This window comes from Tarenaya hassleriana, unplaced genomic scaffold (assembly GCF_000463585.1).
Source record: "Tarenaya hassleriana unplaced genomic scaffold, ASM46358v1 Cleome30, whole genome shotgun sequence".
In the NCBI taxonomy this organism is placed as follows: domain Eukaryota; kingdom Viridiplantae; phylum Streptophyta; class Magnoliopsida; order Brassicales; family Cleomaceae; genus Tarenaya; species Tarenaya hassleriana.
This window is the reverse complement of record NW_010966178.1, coordinates 1,107,965-1,131,392: the sequence shown is the minus strand read 5'-3', so window position 1 is coordinate 1,131,392 and position 23,428 is coordinate 1,107,965. Positions and strand designations below refer to the sequence as shown.

At 35.7% G+C, this 23,428-nt stretch overlaps 3 protein-coding genes across 4 annotated transcripts; all 3 read right to left on the bottom strand.

Moving 5' to 3' along the window:
- Window positions 1-5,553: 5,553 nt before the first annotated feature.
- LOC104820380 lies at window positions 5,554-8,161 on the bottom strand. 2 transcript variants are annotated; one of them, XM_010550801.2, is made up of 5 exons: window positions 7,849-8,161; window positions 7,152-7,550; window positions 6,070-6,487; window positions 5,774-5,986; window positions 5,554-5,649 (listed from the first exon to the last, which is right to left on the bottom strand). In XM_010550801.2, the coding sequence occupies exons 1-4, from the start codon at window positions 8,096-8,098 to the stop codon at window positions 5,785-5,787; spliced, it is 1,269 nt and encodes a 422-aa protein (XP_010549103.1). In that variant the 5' UTR covers window positions 8,099-8,161; the 3' UTR covers window positions 5,554-5,649; window positions 5,774-5,784. The 2 variants fall into 2 exon arrangements, with proteins under 2 accessions (XP_010549103.1, XP_010549102.1); XM_010550800.2 differs by having other exon boundaries at window positions 5,554-5,986; window positions 7,849-8,160.
- Window positions 8,162-10,070: 1,909 nt separating this feature from the next.
- LOC104820446 lies at window positions 10,071-12,690 on the bottom strand. Its single transcript, XM_010550890.1, is given in 3 exon segments — window positions 10,071-10,713; window positions 11,420-11,488; window positions 11,490-12,690. Coding segments are annotated over 3 exon segments (1,896 nt in total). The 5' UTR covers window positions 12,674-12,690.
- A 1,994-nt stretch (window positions 12,691-14,684) lies between these two features.
- Window positions 14,685-17,477, bottom strand: LOC104820378 (probable lipid phosphate phosphatase 4). Its single transcript, XM_010550799.2, has 7 exons — window positions 17,368-17,477; window positions 16,645-16,860; window positions 16,462-16,549; window positions 16,264-16,373; window positions 16,063-16,156; window positions 15,468-15,716; window positions 14,685-15,010 (listed from the first exon to the last, which is right to left on the bottom strand). Exons 2-7 carry the CDS (start codon window positions 16,858-16,860, stop codon window positions 14,841-14,843), a joined length of 927 nt encoding a protein of 308 aa, XP_010549101.1. The 5' UTR covers window positions 17,368-17,477; the 3' UTR covers window positions 14,685-14,840.
- Window positions 17,478-23,428: the final 5,951 nt, after the last annotated feature.

Sequence of the window (23,428 nt, the reverse complement as noted above, 5' to 3'; positions counted from 1 at the left end):
TGCGCAAATCCTAGAATCGATCTCTTAGGAATTAGATTCGCTCATGAGATCCCAGGAAACCCAACAATGATCATCAATCACACATCATACTAGTCTTATTATGTCGTTATTCCCATAATGACATAAGACTAGGGAGTTTAGTATCATTCATAGATGATCATAGGTATTGGATACGATCACAATCATAGGTATTCGTTGCAGAACGGAATACTGGACTGACCCGCATGAGATTGTCACATGGACTAGCGTCATGACTTGAATCTCATACGACGATTCTATGATTGGATCCTAAGACCTGAGATATCTACAGAATCCAACATGAGGAGTTGCGTGCTTTGATTACGTCAAACGTCCTGCGTAACAGGAGGACTATAAAGGCGTGTATCAGGTACGAAACGAATCATGTACTGGATTGTAGATAGTCAATACGGGATTTGTACCTCTCGTAAAAGAGAGAGATATCGTTGGGCCCCTCGTGTGAGCAAGACTGTAGAAATGTGTGGCCGCACTATAGACGAACGTCGTCTATTTCAGACAGTCGAACTCAGTGAACGAGAAAGCAGTCGAATCAGATAAGGTGGCTTGTCCATGCCTTATGTTCGACATATGATATCGCGATACAAAAGGATCATCAGTCGGAATCATCACTGGCTTTCGTATGATCACAAACAAACTCTATTCGAGATAGGTAGTCATAGTGTCTTGCTAGAGACCGCCTATGACTTGTATTAGCGGAATGGAGATTCTGCGTTTTACTGCTATTCCGGATGAGCCTACAGGGTCATACACAATAGGGATGGACAAGTACGTGTGCTATATTATCCCGATTAGGAATCCTAATTGGATTGAGATTCCTAATTGGAATAGGAATCCTAATGGGATTAGGAATCCTATTATGTATAGGAATCCTAATGAGATTAGAATTCTATTACATCTAGGAAACCTAATGAGATTAGAATTCTAATAGGTTTAGGAAACCTAATTAGATTAGGATTCCTAGTAATCTATTCCTTGTCAAATTAGGATTTTTGGAAAGTCTATATAAGGAGAATGTCTTCTAGGGTTTTAGGTGAAGAAAAAAAAAAGAAAAAAAAGAAGAAAAAAGAAGAAAAATAAAACCCTAAGCCTCCAAAAACCTTGCACACAAGAGAGATCGAGATCTCTAGTCCTAGCAGACAAGTTCCAAGGTGTTGGAATCCATCCCGACGTGTGGATACGTGTAGAGGGCGAGGTATTCTTCCTGCCTAGAGTGATCGGACGAACAGATCAATTGATACAGGCCCCGGATCGATTGAGGTAAGTGTTCTAACGTTTCTATGATTCAATAGTAGCATGGTTCTAGGGTTTCATTAAAATTTTTGTTTTATATCCGCTACGCAAACCCTAGAATCGATCTCTTAGGAATTAGATTCGCTCATGAGATCCCAGGAAACCCAACACGTGAGATGTGCAGTTGCTCCCGAGTCCATATACCATGCATGATCCGCCGGATTTTGAAGTGTCATTGTGTTTAATGCATGAGCCAGTGACGTTGCTTGTTCAGACGGCATGGATGGAGAGGCTGTCGAATGCCATTGTGGCGGGGAATGCCGTGGCGGTGATGGTGCAGCCGGTGGTGGTCCAAGTATACTGGGAGAATAGCCCGGGTACTGCCATGGGTTCGGTGCATAAGTCGGCCATTGCGGAGGATTCCAATTGTGGCTATTGTTGTAGTATCGTCGACCTCTAGAGACGCGGCCTCTACGACCACCAGTGCGGCCACCACGATGGTTGAATCCCCATGGAGATGGAGACCTGAGCTTGACCGTGAGAGTTGTTCGGCGGAGCAGCAGCCGTGTACAACACATTCGGAGAGGAGGAGTGATCAACATTTCATGGCTGATGCCGGGAGGTCTTGGATAGCCGTTGTTCCTCTAGGGTAAGCATGGAGCGCGCATCTTCGAACGATGGGAATGGGGTTTTGTGCTTGATCACATTGACAATGTTGTCGTATTTCTCGCTTAGCCCATTTAGCATATGCATCACAAGGGATATGTCTGATACCTCGGCGTCGATATTGGCTAAGAGATCAGAGAGTTTCTTGAGACGTTGGCAGTAGTCATGTACCGAGAGATCCCCAATGTTGAGGTTGTGCAACTCATGCTCGAGTTGTATTGCCCTGGCTTCTTTGTTATCACGGAATTGGTTTTCTAGCCGTGTCCACACGTCGTGTGCGGTGCTTTTCTTCTTTAGCACGGCAGTGAGTAGGGATTTGGATATAGTCCCATAGATCCACAATTTGACAAGGTCGTCGATCCTTGCCCAATGCGTGTCTGTTTCGCCTACTGCACGCACGGTTCCGTTGAGATGTCCCATGACGTCAAAACTGAGGCAGTGTGTTTCAAACAGTTCCCGCCATGCGTCATAGTTGAATTCTTCCATGTCAAGCGTGATCGGGATGTGAGTTTTGATATTACTCACGCCAAAGGGTTTTTCGGAAAGAGCATTGTCGGTTTCCATGGTTACCATGAGGAAGAGATAGAAGTTGAGGGAGGAAGAAGACAAAGATGGAAGAAGAAGAAGAAAAAAAGAGAGCAAGGTCGGCGGTGGTTTCAAGAGAGAGAATTAGGGTATCGTTCTGATACCATGAAACTTAGTAAATTTCCCTCATCTTTCCTCGGTACTTTGCTTACAATATATAGTAATAATATTAGGGTTACATATACGTAAAATACAATATAATCAAAGATCGCATAATATCTTGGATTATTCCTTAATATCCTCTAACATATATATATATATATATATATGCCAGAAGATACCAAATAAAATGGACAAGAAATTCGCCTTGTATGAAAATATTTCTATTTTTAATCGCATTGTCAAATTTGTACAAAAGAAAAGGTACATATACATTAAAAGGTAACACCCTTGATTGTCAAATCATCATCATCCCTTGACTACCTTTTGGTAGAGTTAATATATAGAGAAAAATGAGAAATTCCAAATTATAATTATTCAAACAAAATATATAATAATGCTCAAATATCATAAAATAAATCAATATGATGTTGTAATATGATTTTTATAATTGATAATAAGGAGAGTATATTAAAAACTAGATCATTGGGTCAACGTTTGACCTTTCATCACCTATATATATATATATATATATATATATATATATATCATTTATATTCACACGATTAGTCTCGTCCATATTATCCGAGAGAGAGAGAGAGAGAGAGAGAGAGAGAGAGAGAGAGGATCTGATGAACATCGCAGCAGGATCACCGTTAGATTCGTCGAATTATGTCTACCATGTCTTGTTCTTAGCTCTGGTCGGAGTTTGCATAATCTCGGCTCTGATATTCTCTTGCGCCGAAGGACTCCCCAAAGACAAAGCCAATCACGGCGACACCAACACGTACGGTGGCGGCGGTTGCGGAGCCGGATGCGGCGGAGGCGGTTGCGGCGGCGGCTGTGGAGCCTGAGTTCCTTAATTCGCACGTGCTCCAATTCCATCGGAAGACACACTGACACACACACACAAATAGATTCTTGCATAATCTGAGTTCCAAGCTTTGCTGGTGTTCATGCGAGTAACCAATGAAACAGCGCCACGTGTATTACGTTATAGATATTCCTATTTCTTGCAATTATCTATCGAGATTGTGCGATATTTGTCCACACACAAAAATCACCGCAAAAAGTCCGATTTTTCAATTTTTTTTTTACAAATTAAAACGATAATATTCTCACTCGTAGTAATTATCTCATTAATGGGCCTAAAAATGCCTTTTGGCCCAATCAAATCGTTGGCTAGTAAATTACAGTATTACGGGATTCTCTTGTTGGGCTTATAAAGCCCAATTAGGCCCATTACCAACGGAGCCGATCTATTTTCTGGGTATAGTGTTTACAAATAACAAAGCCGATACAACAAATCATTGAATTCGCTTAGAACAATGATGAAGATGATGACAGTGGACTTCATCGGAATCGATATCGGAGAAGGAAGAGTAATCAGCAGCGGAGACCCTCTTGCCGCAAACGCAGAAACTGAAGCGACGTCTGGCGTTTCGGGCAGCTCTGAGAGCGAGGGTGCAAGGCTGCTTGACGCAGCACCACAGAACGCAGAGAGGGCACGAAACGCAGAAGCAGCAAACGCCGAACGCAATTCTGGCGGCGGCGTTTTTGGAACTTAGCGATGAAACGGGGACATGCTGCGATCTGTGAGGAGATTCTTCTTCTATGGGGACAAGTATGTTGTCGTCCATGGTGGTTTTGAAGAAAATTTTGCAGATTATTTGGTGTGGAGATGGTGACGATGATACATATTTCTTATAGAAGATCTGTAACCTTCCTTTTTTTTTTTCCTTTTTGCTTTTATAAAGTGTAAAGACATAAGTGGCTCATTATATACAGTATATATATATATATATGTATATATATATATATATTAGTTTTTTAATGTATCATTCTTGTGGATGAAAAGTAGGTGTTTCTTTTTTTATTTGAAAAAAAAAACACTGAAAAAAAGAAACACTGACCTTTTCGATAAAAAAAACATTGAACTTTATTTTTTATCAATTTTTTTATCAAATAAACATTAAACTTTTTTAAATTTGACAAAATAAATACTTAACTCTTCAACGATTGTCAAAATAAACAAAATGACTGACGTGACACAATCAGATGCAAACACGTCAGATTATTTTTCTTAGTATTTTTACAATCGAAAAAAATTCATGTATTTTTTTGGATCACTAAAAAAGTTTAATATTTTTTTGGTAATCGGAGAAAAGTTTATATATTTTTTGGATCACTTAAAAAGTTCAGTGTTTTGTTAGATTCGTTTAAAAAATTTAATGTTTATTTGATAAAAAATAAAATTCAGTGTTTTTTTTGTCAAAATTGAAAAACCCAGTGTTTTTTTTTGGGATTTTCCCTTTTTTATTTATATTTCTAAATATTGATTTATAGTAATTAATCGTTGCGATCCGATTTGTCCAAATACTATTTGTGGGCTGAATCACAAAGAAATTTGTTGGGTTGCTAGTTGCTATCACAACAAATTGTTTGTAGGAAAAAAAAACGAATTTATATATGTATATATAAAATATAAAATCTAATTCAACCTTGTGTTTGGAATATATGCGTTTATAGCTGCCTTTCCACCCAGAAAGCAAATTTCGGTCTCTCCCTCCCTCCCTCCCTCTCTCTCTCTCTCTCTCTCTCTCTCTCTCTCTCTCTCTCTCTCTATATATATATATATATATATATATATACATATATTATATTACATGTTCAGTTTATATTCATGGGGGTGGGAAAAGGAAGCAGGAATCCATAACCATAAGCAGCCTTAGTTTTAGTGGTGGATTCAGTCTTCTTCACAACTCTCTCTCACATGTTATATTTTATATATATATACACACATATTGATGAAGTGGTGGATTCAGTCTTAAACTATGCTTGCAATAATATTAATTGTATAAAAGCCCTTCAACAGCACTCAACGTTCCCTACTGAATCTTTCTTTGCTCTAAGACTCTGACAACTTACCGCCAATTCGGCAATTCCACAATGCATGGATCTGACCAATACTTAACGAACATGTTATTCCCGACAAAAGACAAACCACCCGGTAACCTAAACTCCTAAACCCTGTGAGAAGCAAACAATCACCAGCATTCATATGTTATTGCCTGCTAGACAAGCAGAATATCAGAGGGAAAACATCTGTTGTTCTTCTTTCAATCCAAAAGGGAAACAGAAGGCGGGTACGAACCCGAAAGTTTCTTATCCGCTGACGGCGTCTGATCCTTTGGACCTCGTGATCTTGGCTTGTAATTTCTGCATAAACGCTGGATTGGCTTTCAGTCTTTGCTTCACGTACGAAGTTCTCAAGTCCTCTGCTATCTTGTTCGCTTTTCCAGCTTCCTCAATCAGCCCATAGAGCGTTCTTAGGCAGTCTTTTCTATTCTCCTCTCTGTGTTCAAACCTGCACAATTTACTTATATTCAGACCAAGATTATTATTTCATGTTTCTTTTTGTTTAACGTGGTTCCTCAGCCAATTATATACCTCTCACTGGTGATTGTAAGCTCGTCTTTCCCGGGATTGTACCGTTTCCCGACAAGCTCCCTCAGCCTTCTGGACTGATGCTTTGAGAGCCCAATCTCCTTTACAGTCACAGACATTTTCACCTTCCGGTTCTTTGGATGCCATGCATCGCCACCCGGGCCAAAGACGATGCGTGATTTCCACGTAAGGATGGGACCCTCGCCAGGAGGGTCGTCATCTTGGTCCTTTTTATTGTCGGGCACAGCCTCATTGTCAAACTCAGGAGGTCCCTCCGCTTCCATTTGCTCCCCGTATTGCAAGACCATTTCATCTTCGAATTCCTTGAAACGTTCATAAGCTTCTTCAGGCTCGAGCTCACCTCTTTCACACATATCCCCGAGCTCATTAAACTTATCTTCGACTTTTTTCTTCAAGTCATCTGAGACAATTAGAAGATTTTCCTAATGTTTATAATAACGCAAACCGAATATGCAGCAGTTACGTATATACATGCTAACTTAAAACCACGGTGAACAGAAGAATGTGCTCATTGTGATCCTGATAAAGTGATATTCAGCATATATCGGGAAGAAGAATTTGGAACAACCAAAGCTATGGCTCACTAAGAAACCATTTAATCCATCATATTAAAACAAAATTCATGGAACCTACAAAATCTAAATAGACAAGTGTTACTCCAGTCCAATTAGGAAAAGTACATTTGATCCACCATTTACTATCAGTCGGCCTAAAACCTTACAAGTTACTACCAATCGAAGAATCAGGAGGAAAATAGAAAGTACAAGGAGACGTATTCAAGCAATCCTAACAAGTTTCAAATTCGAAAGTTCTCAAAGTAACCATCCCTTGAACAATATCTAAACTTCGACAATAGCATATTTGCTTCTCTCCATCTGTAAGGAATATGTTTAGCTGCAGCAATGACAATGTATCACAAGACACCCTAAACTTCTAAAAAGATCAAGCGGGAAAGAAAGATAGAACACATCCAGTAGAAACATCCTAATAGGTTGCAACACAACTATGCTTAAAGATTTGAAACGATGGATTAGGAAGACATTTCTTTTACGTAAATGGCATACCGGGAAGAAGCTTATCCCAGCTGAGCATATCCTCGAGAATCTCCTCGCACTCCTTAGTGTCCTTCAGATATCCATGTTCGGTTGCCTCCCTGATCATGTCATCCCACTTCTTATCGTCCATGTTGAAAAATTCATCCTTTCCCATCTTTTGCATAACATATTCCGGAGCATTGTACAGATCCTCAAGTTCCTCATCAGTAGAATGTGCCTCCTCGAAATCATTCTCAAAATCTTCGTCGTCCACCTTTTGGAAGGGCTGTGTCTGGAGCTCATCCATCAATTCATCGTCTGTCTCTTCGTGTTTGTCCGCAAGCCTTCTTCTCATAAGTGCTTCCAAAACTCCAGGCAATGCCTCTTCGTTGCCCTGGTTGAAATACTGCTCCAGTCGAGTTTTCAGCTCTGAGACAATGAACAAACGTTTTAAGCCACACAGGGGGCTTGGACATATACATCAAAATCTGAAAAAAGAAAATACATCGACGGGTTCATTCAAGATCAACGAGATCATATTAATAGAAAACACGAAATGTGGAAATGTCACAGGCCCACGTAGGAGAAATATGGGAAACTGATTGCGACACTAAGGTTTCTAGGATTACTAATAAGAATAACCGGAAAGTGTCCTTCGGCAAATCTCTCATCGTTTCCATTCATTTCAAACAACACACAGAGCAAAACCAGAAGAAAAATGTTTCACCTTTGTTGCTCACATCCTCAACGACGATATCTTTCTTGTCGGATTCCGGAACCACCGAAGACTCGGAAGCCGGATTCGCATTATCGCCAGAAGAGTCAGATTCCGACGAGAAGAATCTGAGTCTCGGAGGAGCTGCGGCGACAACGGCCGCAGGAAATGGGACAGTAGCGGGGCTCGGACAGGGAACACGAGGGGAGAGAAGAGCTCTGCGAGCACAGAGAGAGAGGTTTCTGAAGAGAGCTCCTCTCATGGCGGATTCAGAGATTTAGGGTTTTAGGTGGAGGGATTCGATCAACACCCATTGGGCTCTATAAACGAAGACGGGCAAAAAATTACGGTCTTGACACTACCTTAGAGCCTCCGATCCAGATAGAGGCGATGCATCTTAGTTTTTTTTTTTTTTTTTTTTGATCCATTTATATCTTGATTCATGCATGGTATATGATTTTCAAGATTTGTTATTTATGTAACAAATTCAGATTTTAGATCCTTTAGAGATTTATTATATTTTTAAAAGTTTCAAATGAGGTCCGCAATTTTAAAAATCACAAAATTCTACAAATAAAAAAAAAGTGTAGAATCTAAAAGTTTTTTTAAATAGAATCCGCATATATTGAAATACTTGCCTAACAAATGCTAAATTTAATAGTTTATATAAAATATTAAATTTTTCAAGAAAATATATAATAAACATATATGACTCGTACTCGCTACGCAACATTGAAACTCCAATACGAGATCTTTTAACATATTTTGACTTTACTCACTCGTATATCGAGACATTTCCAATTAGATCACCCATATTTAAATTGTTATAGAATTAACACGTTTAATTTTAGGGGTGGACAGTTCGGTTCGGGAATCTGGTCTCGAACCGATTAATTCGGTTTCGGTTCGGTTCGGTATTATATAAAAATACCGAACGGTACGAAATTTGAAATACCGAACGGTTCGGGAACGGTTCGGTTCGGAAAATACCGAACGGTATTTCGGTATTTTTATTTTTTAATTAAAAAATATTTAATATTAATAGTTAATTATGATATTTACTAATGTTAAAGAGTTTGTTTGCATAATGCATTGAGATTAATGTTGAATTTTTTCCAAATTTACAAGTTCGAAACTTTTGTTTTGTTGTATAAAATTATTATGTTGAATCTCTTTACTTTTATATTATATGAATTATAAATATGTCATGAACCGTCCCGAACCGTTTTTATTTCGGTTCTTATTTGGTACTTATTTATTAGTACCGTACCGTCCCGAACCGTCATAATACCGAACCGAACCGAACCGAATAATATACGGTACTAATTTGGTACAAATTTTATAATACCGAATAAACCGTTCTCGAACCGAACCGCTAAAATTCCGAACTGAATCCCGAAACGCTCACCCCTATTTAATTTTAGATTTTTCTCCTAATAATCAATCAAAAAATTAGGCGTATCTTATTATTATAATTAACTTAACTAATTCTTTTTAATTTATCTTACACCGTATAGTCCTATATTTATACTTGTTTAGATACATCTTGTTAATTATTAACAAGTTCAATTAATTCTTTTAACTTATATTAAATTGTAGAGTACCATACATATACAACTCTCGTATCTCTTTTATTCCAATGCATTCGATCTATTTCCGTATCACTCTGATTTAATGATATTCGAGAAACTACTCCTTATCCGTGCCGTCTACACCACTACCAACCATCATTATAATATCACAATATATATTTTCTTATTTTTAAATTCGATTTCATTTAGGGCATTTCAAATATGTCTACGAGGTTGTCTAATATCATAATATACGCATACGATTGGGAAGAAATATGAAACGAGAATTATATTAGGAGCATTTTCGTATCACATAATTTCTGGACAAAGTTATTAAACAGATATTTTATACATAAACCATACATCATTTTATTTATTAAACCAAATATTATACTTAAAAGGAAAATCGTCCAACATGTTTTAAATTTCAGAATAAGGAGAGACATTAGCATGAGATTAAGAAGCCGAGAAAGCCAAAAGCATAACCTATTATTATCTACCCCTTTGAAATAATACCGTAATTAAGCAAATTCAAAGCGTTGTAGTCTTATACTTATAGCTCCCCTTTTGTTTCTGAATCTTCTGACGCCCATGATTTGAAACGCAGAAGCAGCGGTTCATAGCGGTTGAGACGCAGACGCGGCAATGTGATGCTTGTTGCTTTCAAGAGCCACCCCCAGCCGCAGCTGGGGTCATACTCTGGTATTGAGAGGCCAAGGGAATCGCAGTCGCAGACGCAGAAATCGGCGGTTGCACCTGGTAGTATGCCGGCTCGTGTGTAGCATTCGAGTACTCATAACCGCTGTAATTAGCGTTTGCGGTATGATGATGTGGCACCATAGAATAACCAACGTACTGCGGTTGAGCAGGAGCCGGCTGCTGAAGCTGAAGGGCCTGCTGAGGTTGGTTTGGAGGTAGAGCGGTCCGGTAAACGTTTTGAGGGTTTTCGGATTTAGGGTTTGAGCCGGGTTTGGAGTTCGGATAAAGAGGGGGAGTAGCTGTGGAAACATAGGGCTGAGATTGAGGGACGGACATTACGTAAACCGGATAGTTCTGATGCTGATGAGGGTAGACCGGGATGTACTGAGAGGGGTGAGGGATGTACTGAACGTACGGTTGCTGAACCTGAGGCGGCGGTGTCTGGTGTTGGTCCATGGCTGCATATGCAACCGGCTGAACCGACGTGGTCTCGGGCTGTATCGGGGTGCCTTTCGGTGGGGCTTGAGCTTGAGCTTGAGCTTGAGTTTGAGCTTGGTCTTGGTAGTACATTGGCTTAGGAAATGTAGTAGAAGAAATGCTACTATCACTGCATATATAATACGAAGAAAGTCAGGAATGATGTCAAATATCAGAATTTGGTATCAGTGTGAAAGACTGTCCAAACTCTAATGACGATTGCTATTGCAATGCAGAGTAAAACCCGAATAATTGATCATACACCACAGAAAGAACAGAGTCAAATATCTAACTTGAAAGGCAAATCCAAATTCAAGACACACTGGATAAAACTGTTGAAATGCATCATTTTGTAGAACCCAAATGAAATGACAGCATAAGCAAATATATCCAGCTACGAGTAACATTCTAGATCTGTTCTAACTCGAACCAGAGATCTTTCAACATAATCACCACATATACAAACCTATCTTGGTGATCAGTATCCGGTATCGGTGCATAAGATAAACCCGGATCCAGGAAGAACAGAAGAAAGCCATGGGATTCAAACATTTTCTAGTAACAAATAGAGAGAAAATAGGAGAGTTGCCCAAGGAAAACAGCCCGAAATCAGGAAAACAATGCTATGATTTCTCTCACAAACGAATAATATACCATATACTTCAATCAGCATGACACAGACCAATGATCTTTCTACCTGGAGAGACTCCTTAAAGCAACACATTTATGTGTCATTAGAATACAATCGGTTCTTCAAGCATGGTGTCTGAGTATGCCTAAGGTGAAACAGACAATGGAAATGAAGGCAAAGTGATTATAGTAAGAAGACTAAATACCTTGCCACAGAATCAGGGGAAGCCAAGCCATATCCTGCGCCAGTTCTCGGAGGCACTGAAACTTGATGAAGGCGGTTTCCTGTAACCCGCCGACAGACTCGGATCCGATCTGTCGTCTTCCAACGGAGCCTGACAAACACCAGACATACCGCCACAGGCACCGTCAGGAGCTGCGCCGTAAATCGCCGCCGCAGCCGCCGCATCGGTCATTGCCGCCGGCGGAATCATCGGAGGCCGAGCCACCATCAAGCCAGCGCCATCTTCCAAGTGCCTCTGAACGTGCACGTTCGAGAAATTCATATGCGCAAATTGTTCCTCGATCCTTTGTTCTTCGCTAACCCTAACACGAATCGGAGGCAAGTTCGCCATCGACGGCGTGGAAGAGGAAGATCCGTACGAAGAACTTGCGGTTTCGAGCATTGGAGAATCAGGCATCGAGCTCAAATGGATCTCGTTATGCGGAATCGCTCCACTAGCAACCGTATCCACCGGTTTTTTGTTCTCTCCACCAACATTTGTCTCTAGATTTTGCATCTCGGCCGCCTCTCCGGTGCTCGCGTCGTCGAGATTCAACAAGGAGTTACCGACGGCAGCGGAATCCGACAACCCCCGAGGAAGAAGACCGGACTGATTCAGAGCATCAACGAACCAGGTCTCCGATTTCGCTCCGTCGAGCAGAGATCCCATCGTTGCAGCGGTCTCGAGCTTATTCGCGAAGAGGAACAACCGGATCCGTTGCGACGCCGGCGCTCCCGACGCCACGGCGGCGGACGACGTCACGCGGTCGTACTCTTCGATCATGTTCTCGAGATCTTCATCGGTGGTGATGGAGACGAGCGAATCTAGGTCTTCGTTGGGGAGCTGGTACTTGAGCGTGAAGGCTCGACCATTGAGGAGCATACGAGAGAGGCGTGACCGGAACGATGACAGAGACGAGTGACGATCGATCACCACGAGGCGTGTCTCGCCGCCGACGTACGTCAAGGCCTTGTCGTGTGGCCGAGGCATGATGTGTCCTCCATAGCTGCACATGAGCCGGAGCTTGGCGCAGGGAATCGCCGCCAAAGCCTCCACATTTCCACCGGCATCAATCACCTTCGCCGGAGCTCGTGGCGAGCTCTCGACCTGTTGTACACTGGTTCCCGCCGACTTCACCGTCACCGGAATCGCCGCTGTGACGGCGGCGGCGGCGGCGGAGGCGGAGGAAGTAGGAAGAGGGTTGGGTTGGGGTACAGAGGAAACTGGGGTCTCCATATGTTCGATAACGACGGATGCATTGGTTAAAGATTTTATATATAATAAATCAGCTTATTGGGACTGAATTTCAATGAATAAAACATTATGGGCCAATATAAAATTATAAAATATTAATTTATTAATTAATCTCAACATCGGACTACAATTTTCATTTCTATTTTTCCCCCAAGTGATTAAATAGGATTACTATAACTTAAACAAATTAGAAATGTTATAATATGTTTTTAAAATTGATTCAGTTTTATATGATTTGGATAAAATATAATTATCCATTAATAAAATATTTAATACTTATCTAAGAATCATTTGGACATCAGTTCAAATATCCGTATTAAACATCCATATTAGTCGTATAAGTTTCTTGATTTGTAGATTTTGTTAGGTTTTTTTGTTTGTGATCCAGTTTCCATTATATTTTGTTTCTAACTATTTATAAAATAAATAAATATTTTTTTTTATTATTTTTTATTTAATTCTATTCCATTTGTATAAAATAAATTAATTTCTTACATTATATTTTGTTTTAATTTGCTTTTGTAATTATTTTATATATTTGATTTGTGTTTAATTAATTTGATTCCAACTATAATAGAAAAACGATTATTAAATCAATAGGAAATATAATTATTTATCATTTAATTTTCGAACAAATCTATAGATTTGATGAATTTTTAGATCTGATGGTTGTTTTTAATAATTTATTTTAATTGAGATCTTATTTATGATTATAGTATTAAATTGAAACATTAGATTCTACGCAGAACTGGCAACACTAACACATGATTCATTGCCAGATATGCATCTGTATGGTTCGTACCAATTTTATAATTTATTAACGGAGATAATGACAACAAAAAGTACCAGCTCCCCTGTTATACCGAATCTACACATCACTATAGTTTTCTGCATAGCTTTTGAAGATCTAGATTTTGTAATCATTTAAAATAAATAATATTCATTGTAGAATTTTATATATATATATATATATATATATAACCATGAAATATATTGGGCCAATAAAGAAAGGGAATAATATTTAATAATATTATGGCTGTTCAGGTGAACTGGACCCTGAGAAGGCGGAATGCATCTGGACCGTCTTGGAAACTTAAACCCAAGCCCATGTGGATAATTTTCGTTAACCGTGTCCGGTTTACTTGTACCGGACGTTTCACTTTCATTTTCCCCAAAATCTCTCTAATTTTCACGTGAATTTTGGAATAATAAAACATAGGTACAAAAATCTGGACACTGTGTCAAATATCTACGTTTTTTATGCATTAAAATATATAAATTTAAGAAATCATTAAATCGATATATGAAAAACGTGGGTAGTGGAATTTTATTGTTTGTTAAAAGTCGGTAGTGGAAATTATGACGGCCGAATGCTGATTTTATCTATGTAGACTTTTTACTTGATTTTATATTTGGCAGGACTTAAAGTTTTGATTAATTAAATATTTTTACTTAGAAGTGGGAAAAAAAGTATAGTACAAGTTTGAAGAAACAAACATCTTTCGATTACGTACGTGTCTATACGTGTATTAGTGTATGTATATATATATATGTGTGTGTGTGTGTATATATAACAATTGTAAATTAAAAAAAAATTGTAAATAGTAGAGTAAAAATAAGAATATGAAATTGGGCTTTGAAGTCACTTTGCTTGCTTCGGATACGAGGCGGGTACTGCAAGTGAAAAGCGGAACACGAGGGAGCAACTTGGGGTTATTTTATGTTAATGATGATCTCACACTTAACCGGAGAAAACCAAACCGGTAAACATCTGGTTTGCAAAATTCAATCTAATTAAACCGGAAGGGAAAATACACAGCTAATACTATACACAAACCCAAAATCTCAAACTCTGAACCATATCATTATATCTGTCTAAGCTTTAGAAATATAAACACAAAGTTGCCTTTTTAAATTCTTTTATATATATATATATATTAATAATACAAATGTTTTTAAATCCAACTATATTTTTCAAAAGACTTGAAAAGTATGGGTAAATGTTCTTTCCTATATTTAGATTTGAACTCAAGATAAAAACATGTTTTGCATGTTATCTTACCATTAAGTTACTTAATTTGGGTTTATATGTATATTTATGATACAGATTTACAATTTTTGATACAAACTTTGGTTCAGAAAAAAGTTTTCAAAATTCGGAGTCGGTACTATCCCGGCGACGATGGTGGTCGTGAGGCGAAGTGGGATCCACTGCCTCGACGTCGTCGTCCAGCTCCGCTCGAGAAATACTCCGCGGCATCGTGGTGGCTCTGCCGCTCTTCTCCGCCAGCATTCGAAAATATGCATGCGGCGCCCATCCTATTATATATACCCGGAAAAAAAAAGACATTTACATTTAACCCTAGGAAAGAAAACTTATCAAGCGAACCAATTTATAAAACCAATTCATATTTCATGAAGGCGGGCGTAAGTTATTAGTAATGGGTCCTATGCTCCCATTATTTTTATTTTAAAATTTTATTTACATAATTTGATAAATACCCCTACAATAAATTTAAAATTGTCTCTTAAATTATAGTAAATGTTATATTGCCCCCAATGATAAATTTTTCAAAGTCTGCCCATGTCCATAACTAAAAATTTTGATCTTCTAGCTAACTGCAAGCAAATGCATTTCCATTGGTTACATTTTACATTTTTTATATACCTATTTTATCCTCTCTTAGCAAAAATTGAGACGCAATAGGAGAAAATAAAAATATATAAATGATAATATATGTGCACAACAACAATTGGCAAAGATGTAAATACGCACCGTTATCGTCGTAAGGGTATGGGAAAAACTGGAGGTAACAGAAGGCGGCGATGACGGAGCCGATGAAAGCTCCGGCGAAGACGTCGGTCCAATGGTGCCAGTAATCGTCGACACGTGTTATCCCGACAAGCGTCGCTATCAAGATCGGCAAAAACACCAGGCACAGCTTCGCCACGTGTCCTCTCCGGTCAAACGCTTTGACTTTCCCCGACAAGTACCACGCCAGGAACGTTAAACCGGCGAATGACCCTGCGTATACCGGAACCAAACCGGGTTAAACCGAAAACGTTCCATCAACGAATTATACCGATCTTTCTCTACCCGAATTTACCCAATAGTAGGTATGGAAAGTGAACCGAATTGAAGTTGCATATATGAATTTACCCAATCAAACCGAGATTAAATGGAATATGAATTTACCAATAGCCTTTCGGTTTAGTTGGACCAAATGTCCGTAACATATAAATTAAGATCATGTACGAAAAATCGATCTGAACTGATAACTTTCTGGTTGGATTTCGGTTATTGTATGCGTTTCGATTAGACTGAAATAAACATATACTGAAACTAACCGATTTTAATTTAATATACGTACATGAAGTGTGACCGCTCGGAAAACTCTTGTAGCCTTCTTTAATAATCCGGTGAATTCCGTGACACACAACATCCCTAGTGATGGGGTCGAATTTCTGCATTTCTTTCGGATTCAACAATGTTAATAATATCCACAACTAAAACCCTAATTAAAATCGAGCTTAATTTTTTCGGTTTAATGTTTCGTTACGATTTTACATACCGATTTTCCGTCGGGAAAACATCGGTAAAAGAAGTTAGGCCGGGGCCTACCGACCGCATCCTTGATCGAATCGGTCGTGACAGCGGTCGCAAGACAAGAAAATCCAAGACCTATATATATATATATACACACACACGTTCAATATACAAGAAACGTATGTACGCATGCATGCATGCATCTATGTAATATATGGTTTACCGAGGATGGCATGATGGAGGTCATAAACATCCCTCCGGAAGTAATAATAGATGGTGAAAACAGTTACGGGCACGAGCACGCACAAAATCTACAAACCAAAATTAAAAGAATGATTAATACATGTAAAATTAAACAAATAAATAAATAAATGTAATAAATGTCATGCCATATATATAATTATACCGGAACAGCCCACATGGGGATGGTGTCGGGGTGGAAAGGGAAAGTGAGATCGGTCAACATGTCGGGGCCGATGTAACGGTGGAAGGGTTCGACGAGGTTGAGGGCCAAGTCGATGAGGCCGAGCGCCATCAGGATGAGCCAGTCGTGTAGATGTTCTCGGGCCACCTTCGCTCCATGGCTCTTCACCGTATGCGCCCCCAGCATTATCTTCGCCATCTGTTACCATCACACACACACATATATATATATATATATGATTACAAATTATATATATATATATATGTGATTACAATGATCGTATTAAGATACAATCCACAGCGGTTATAGATTTATGTGACGATAAACACAACCACAAAATTGATCAAAGATCGAATTAGATTTTTGTAATCTTTGAATGGGATTTTTTTTTGGATGAAAACCAAGAATTAAACAAATTTAAAAAATCACCATTTCCAACAATGAAATCGATAATATGACAATGATATCAAAATTAAGGGTGATTTGCATACCCATATGCTGCAAGGGTGAGATCAAAGAAATCAAATTGCATGAGAAAATCTGATTAGGGTAATATTTTAAAAAACAAAAACATTTATCAATTATCGATCAATTTGTTCATAATCAAGACCTAAATCATCACGTTTTATAAGAAATTCGAAACACGATGAATATATTATATATAAAAACATAAATATATAACACAACCAAACTATGATGCAATACCGGATGACGAAGGTCGAGATCAAATGGCTGATTGAGAGAGATACACCCTTATGAAATTTATAATTTGGAATCGGAAAATGTTAGAATCCCAATTTGCAGATGAAAATTACGAAAACTTCCGACCAAACGGAAGGGTCATAACTTTTTTTTTTCTTTTGTTCAAAATCGGTTACTATAATTAGAATATTTCATACAAAAAAGGGATATTTTTAACTCTTTTTTTTTCGAGTTCTCTATTTTTTAGATCCGTCGAATTTATTTTAATGTTTCGTAACAACAAATTAAATATAGTTATCATTAACAGTAATCGGTCGAACATCTCCATATGTAAGATAGTTAAGAAAATAATTAGAATTTATTGTTTTGTGTGATATTTTTAATACTAAATAAATACTTTTAGACTGAAACCACATGTTCTATAGGAAACAAATTAACAAAAAAATTTAAATCATATAAATGATGAATAATATGCTTACACGTCCTTTTTACTGTTGCATAGTTTTCTTCAATTTAATATTTTATAAGAATTGTTTCGATTATACTCTCTCTATCTCAAAATATTTGTAATTTTAGATTATTTTCTGTGTTTCAAAATATTTATCATTCTATATTTTCAAGATATTTTTTACCATAGTTTCTAATTTTATCTCTATTAAATTCTAATAAATTATTAATGATAACATTGTTTTTATTATTAAATAAGGTTATACTCGTAACTTTTTTTTATCTTTTCTTAAAAAAATGTGAAATAATCTAAAACAACAATTATTTTGAAATGGAGGGAGTAATATTAAATGCGATTCAATAAATAACCATCTAATCACACTTTTATTTGTTTTCGATTTCGAAATAAGATTGTAGCAAATACTTCCTAAGTAAATAATGTCAAAATAAAAGAAGATAAAGAAGAAGAAAAAGCATCCAAGTTTTTGGTCCAATCATAATTTTATTATTATTATTTTCCTCCAATGATCTTAGAGCCTTTTGTCTCCTACACTACTTTTCCTGCAGTCCAATCAAACCCCCCTATGCAACTATACGCAAAAAATATTCAAAATTTAAAACAATAATTGTATATATTTTGTTTTCATTGTAAGTATATTTTAATCTTATGACTCACTTAACGAGTAAAAAAAGATATCAAAACTCTTTCTTAAACTAGATTCGAGTCTCCATTTGAAAGAAGAAATATATTCATATGAGATTTTTCGATTTTCTGAAAGATATAGTTAAATTACATGCTAGTTTAATTTCTGAATTATAAAAAACAATATAATTTTAATCTTCTATTAGGTAATATTTCAATTCAAAAAGTTTTAGGTTATTTTTTTACATGTTTAAACAAATAAAAAAAATTCCAGAAATATCTAAAATGTAGCTAGGTTAACTAATTCTCCAATGGGTGATGGAGAATCCAAACACCAATCATATTCACACAAGGACAATGTGCACTAAACCAATTGGGCCATTAATGTCTTCCCTTTCTAACATTAATTTACAATTTTTTTTAAATCAAATAGTATTATTTTCTCACCACATAATTTTTTTTGTTATTCAATATGAAAGATTGTTGAGATATTTTTTTCATAGAACTATATAGATAGGAGTATATATAAAGAAAAAGGGGGAAATATAGGGGTAGAGCACGTGTTCTTGGAGGCTTCTCACTTGTTTCAATCAAACAGTCGCAGGGTAAACCACTACCAACCATCCTTGTAGCATTTGTTCCCTATCTTAATTAAGCATATTTTCATTTTTTTTTTGAATCTATTACATCAACAAATTTTATTTTTAAAAAAACATTTAGGGGGTTAGAAGAGAAATATTCGGTTATATTCGGAGTGGATTGTTTTGGTTATCGAAAAACTATAACCATTCAATTTTTATATTAAAGTTTTCGATTTTTTTAGTTTTTTTATTCGGTTCAATTTAAATTCAATTTTTTCAGGTTTAGATAGAAGTTATAACCGTTCGTTTTTTTATGTTGGATTCCATTCAATTATAGTTATATTTTATTCGATTTGGTTTGATTCGATTATTTGGTTAGTAAACAAAATGATCACCATTAAGAGTAAATATATTAATGATGATCAAAAGTGAGATATTCTCTTATTCTTCGTTCTAATAGAGTAGTTTATCTTAAAATATCTAAACAAAGGGTTTCAATATTTTATTTTATTTTGTATCTCAAATAACGGCATTTTCATTCTAAAGAAAAATTAAATATTTCGAGTTCTTTTTATATTTTTTTAATAATGATAAAATTTCAGCTGCAAAAAATTAGGGGTGGACATTCGGTTTGGTTATTTTGGTTATTAACCAAACCGACCAATATATATTCGAACCGATTAAAATTAAATAACCGTTTGGTTATGATTTTTTAAAATCCGAATTAACTGAATCCGAAATAACTGTAAACCGAATAAACTGAATCCGAATTAACCGAATATAACTATTTATCACCTATATATTACCAATTACTATAAAATATATGTTAAATCTAATTAGAAAAATTAATATGATAATATTGTTTTATAACTATGATATATAACAAAGTGATATATGTATTTAATCTAATTTAATCATTATTTTATTATTTTTAATTTATTTTATTATAATTTTATTATTTTCAAAGTTTGTACTATATGAACATCGATACAGTTTATTTAAAATCATTTATTTTATTTTTTTTTGGTCAAAATAAATTATAAAATAAATTTAGATTTTGTTACTTTTTATTTTTATGTTAAGATTATTATGATGGTATTTTATATTATATCTTCTTTGAATATTTTATATTTAAAAGTTTCAAAACTTTTTTTAATATTATAACTGAATCTTACCTTTATTTGGTTATAATTTTAAAATTTTAACTATATAAAACCGAACCGAATCAAAACTAACCGAATCGAATAAAATTAAATAACCGTTTTATTATAAATTTTTAAATTCCGAATATCTAAACTCTAATTAACTATGACCGATTAATCTGCACTGAACCGTTCGTCCACCCCTACTAAAAATTATTCAGATTCGGGGCTTTGTAACTTAAAAGGAAAGGAACAAAAAGAGAGTGCAGAGAGAGTAAAAAAGGGAATATACATTTATGGATAAGAAACGTGCGTTGAGGGATGGCTATGGCCCCTTGCTCTTTTATTCTCTCCCCCTTTTTGCTTTTTATTTATTTATTCGCATTTTTTCTTAAGTATATCATTAATTGTTGCTTTCATAAAATTGATTTTTTTTATTTAGACAATTTTATAAAAAGGGTATCTTTTATATAATTTTGTCCAAAAACACTGTAATTGTTTTCGCTGGATATTTCTTTTTGTCTTGTCTATACTGAAAAACCTGTTTAATTGATTTTTTAAAATTGCATTTTTTTATTATTCACTAATTTCCCATAGAATTTATTAATTTTTATTTTTTCCAAAAAACAATTTTGTATGAGAAAACTAAATTTAAATTTTAAAGGGTATTTGATTTATTGGTTGTGAATATAAAGAAATCAAATCTGGTCATGGATTAAGATGACTTAGAGCCCGCCATACATACATACATACATACATACATACATACATACATACATACATACATACATACATACATACATACATACATACATACATACATATTATATAAGATTGTTTTATAATCATATATGTTCATATTAGGGCAGTTTTAAATGTGAAGTGACCTATATAAAAGATATATATATATATATATATATATATATATATATATATTAAAAAAAAGTCAAATTGGTGACGGAGGATGGATTTTATTGGTATGGAAATGGTTTGAGATCAGAGTGAAGATCGTTATGCATCGTTTTCAAATGATTATTGTCGAACATATCTTTGAACGATTCGGGAGACAGGCACACATTGCATGCACTTATATCGTACCATAATTAAGGTCTGTCCATTAATTTCATCTCATATATATATACACACACACATATACCCACATGATCTTAGATCGTATTCAAACCCTAATTAAGCACCCGAAATAATTTTATTCCAAACAATATTCAACGGATATGTATATGAACTTACGTAGTATAAAATACCTTCTACCAATTAAAAAATAATATAGTTATTACTAACCTGTATTACATTCGATTTAAGAGATTGTTTGAAGACCGAGAAAACGAATAAAAATAGAGTTTGAAAAGAGTAAAATGTGGAAAAAATTTCTTATATATATATATAACAACTTGTATTTCAAAGGACCAAGGTGGGTGTTAACCCTAATTTGATAAGAGAAATACATAATACACCCGCTAGCTCCTACACCACTATATATATATATATATATATATATATTCATGCTATGCATATTTATGGATTATGTGTTGATCGTTCTAATATTCTAGATTGATGGGCAGCAATCAACAGGAGCACAAGATTCAGTGAATAGCTCCTTTATTGAATTTGGTGGTACAATCTCTCTCTCTCCCATGTGCAATAGAATTCCTTTGAAATCATCAATGATGATCTCAGCACAACATATATACATATATACATACATACATATATATATATATATATATATATATATATATATCACTATCCAATTAAGCTGTTATGATTCTATTTTTTTTCTTGACTTCTTTTTATCCTCCAATCAGTAATTCCCTTTCGTACGACGCCGTTTCGACGGCTTTCTCTCTCTCTCGTCTTCTTCCAACTTGGGACCGCTTTCATAGTTTTTTTTTTTTTTGATAACCAGGATGGTTCCTCGGAGCTTCGACCCGACTACATCCATCCTAGGCCCGGGACCAGCCTTTGTATATGAACCATTTTAGTCCAGAAATTACATCTCTCCTCACCAGTGGAATCGAACCCAGGACTTTGAGGATGACTTTGTCACCTCTTAGCCACTGGGCCACCAACTGTTGGGTCGTTTTCATAGGGTTTTATCTCACTTCTTTGTTATTCAATTGGAGCTTTCAATGTCATGCCCATGAACATGATACACAACACCACTATGATCCATAACTGATATAACAACGCGGGCATATGCCTGAAAATGTTGATAATATTATAGTATATGAAATATATATATATATATATATATATTATAACTTAGAGGAAAGTTGGTTTAAATCTCTATTTCTATGCAGCATATATGCTTATTAAGCTGATTATGACATGTAATATGCAACAACCTTATTACCCTATAACATAGTTTGGTCAGGTAACACTCAAGTCCAAAATTTAAAAGCAAAAATAGGTTACGAGGAAAAGAAATACAAAAAAAAAATCATGGTCAATTAGAATCATCAAACGGTTCTTAATTATTGGTCTATATATTTCACCACATATATAAAAATGAATGGAATGATATGTAATTACTGATTTTTAAATCAATATGTATATATGAAGGGAGGGATTAATTAATTATTATGGACTAAAAGAATTATAAAATAAAAAAAAAAACAAAAAAAAAACAAAGGGACATGAAGGACATTATGAAGGAGGGGAAAAGGACAAGGGAGGTGGCAGAAACAGGCACATCCACGAACAATATATCCATGAATAACCAAACACTCCCACTTGATGCCCTTATTAATGCACAGTCCCTACTTTGGTGACCAGTCCCTTTCACTTTGGTTGGGATACATCTTTGGTAAATTCTAATTCGGTTAATCTACAATTCACCTGTCATAATTTATGCCATTTTAAGATTTTACTGGTATATGTTCATACATATCTGAATTATGCGATTTTAATTATAGGGAACTTCCTATAAAAAAAACCATACAAACTTTACAAAAATGTACCCAAAAAATTTATCGACTTAAAATTTGACAAATAAATACACCAAATGTTGAAATGTGTAAAAAAAAAACTCGAAATGTTGAAAACAAAAGAAATTTCATACGCGGTTCTTAACTACGTTATCGATGATTCTATCCAAATTAATTGTTTCATATACGGATTTTAACGAACAAAATTTAATTGAACACATACAATGATGGAATATTTATACATATAACTTCCAAACTTGTAATGGGATTGGGCAATTTATTTAAAGGATATATAGTCATCAAACA

Excerpts from the sequence above, each read along its gene's own strand:
- LOC104820378 (XM_010550799.2), bottom strand. The coding sequence starts at position 16,860 with ATGGCGAAGATAATGCTGGGGGCGCATACGGTGAAGAGCCATGGAGCG. Across the intron at positions 16,550-16,644 it reads TCCCCATGTGGGCTGTTCCG|ATTTTGTGCGTGCTCGTGCC; the intron begins GTATAATTATAT and ends TTTGGTTTGTAG. Across the intron at positions 15,717-16,062 it reads TCCGAGCGGTCACACTTCAT|GGTCATTCGCCGGTTTAACG; the intron begins GTACGTATATTA and ends CGGTATACGCAG.
- LOC104820380 (XM_010550801.2), bottom strand. The coding sequence starts at position 8,098 with ATGAGAGGAGCTCTCTTCAGAAACCTCTCTCTCTGTGCTCGCAGAGCT. Across the intron at positions 7,551-7,848 it reads TGAGGATGTGAGCAACAAAG|AGCTGAAAACTCGACTGGAG; the intron begins GTGAAACATTTT and ends TCATTGTCTCAG. Across the intron at positions 5,987-6,069 it reads CTTACAATCACCAGTGAGAG|GTTTGAACACAGAGAGGAGA; the intron begins GTATATAATTGG and ends TAAATTGTGCAG.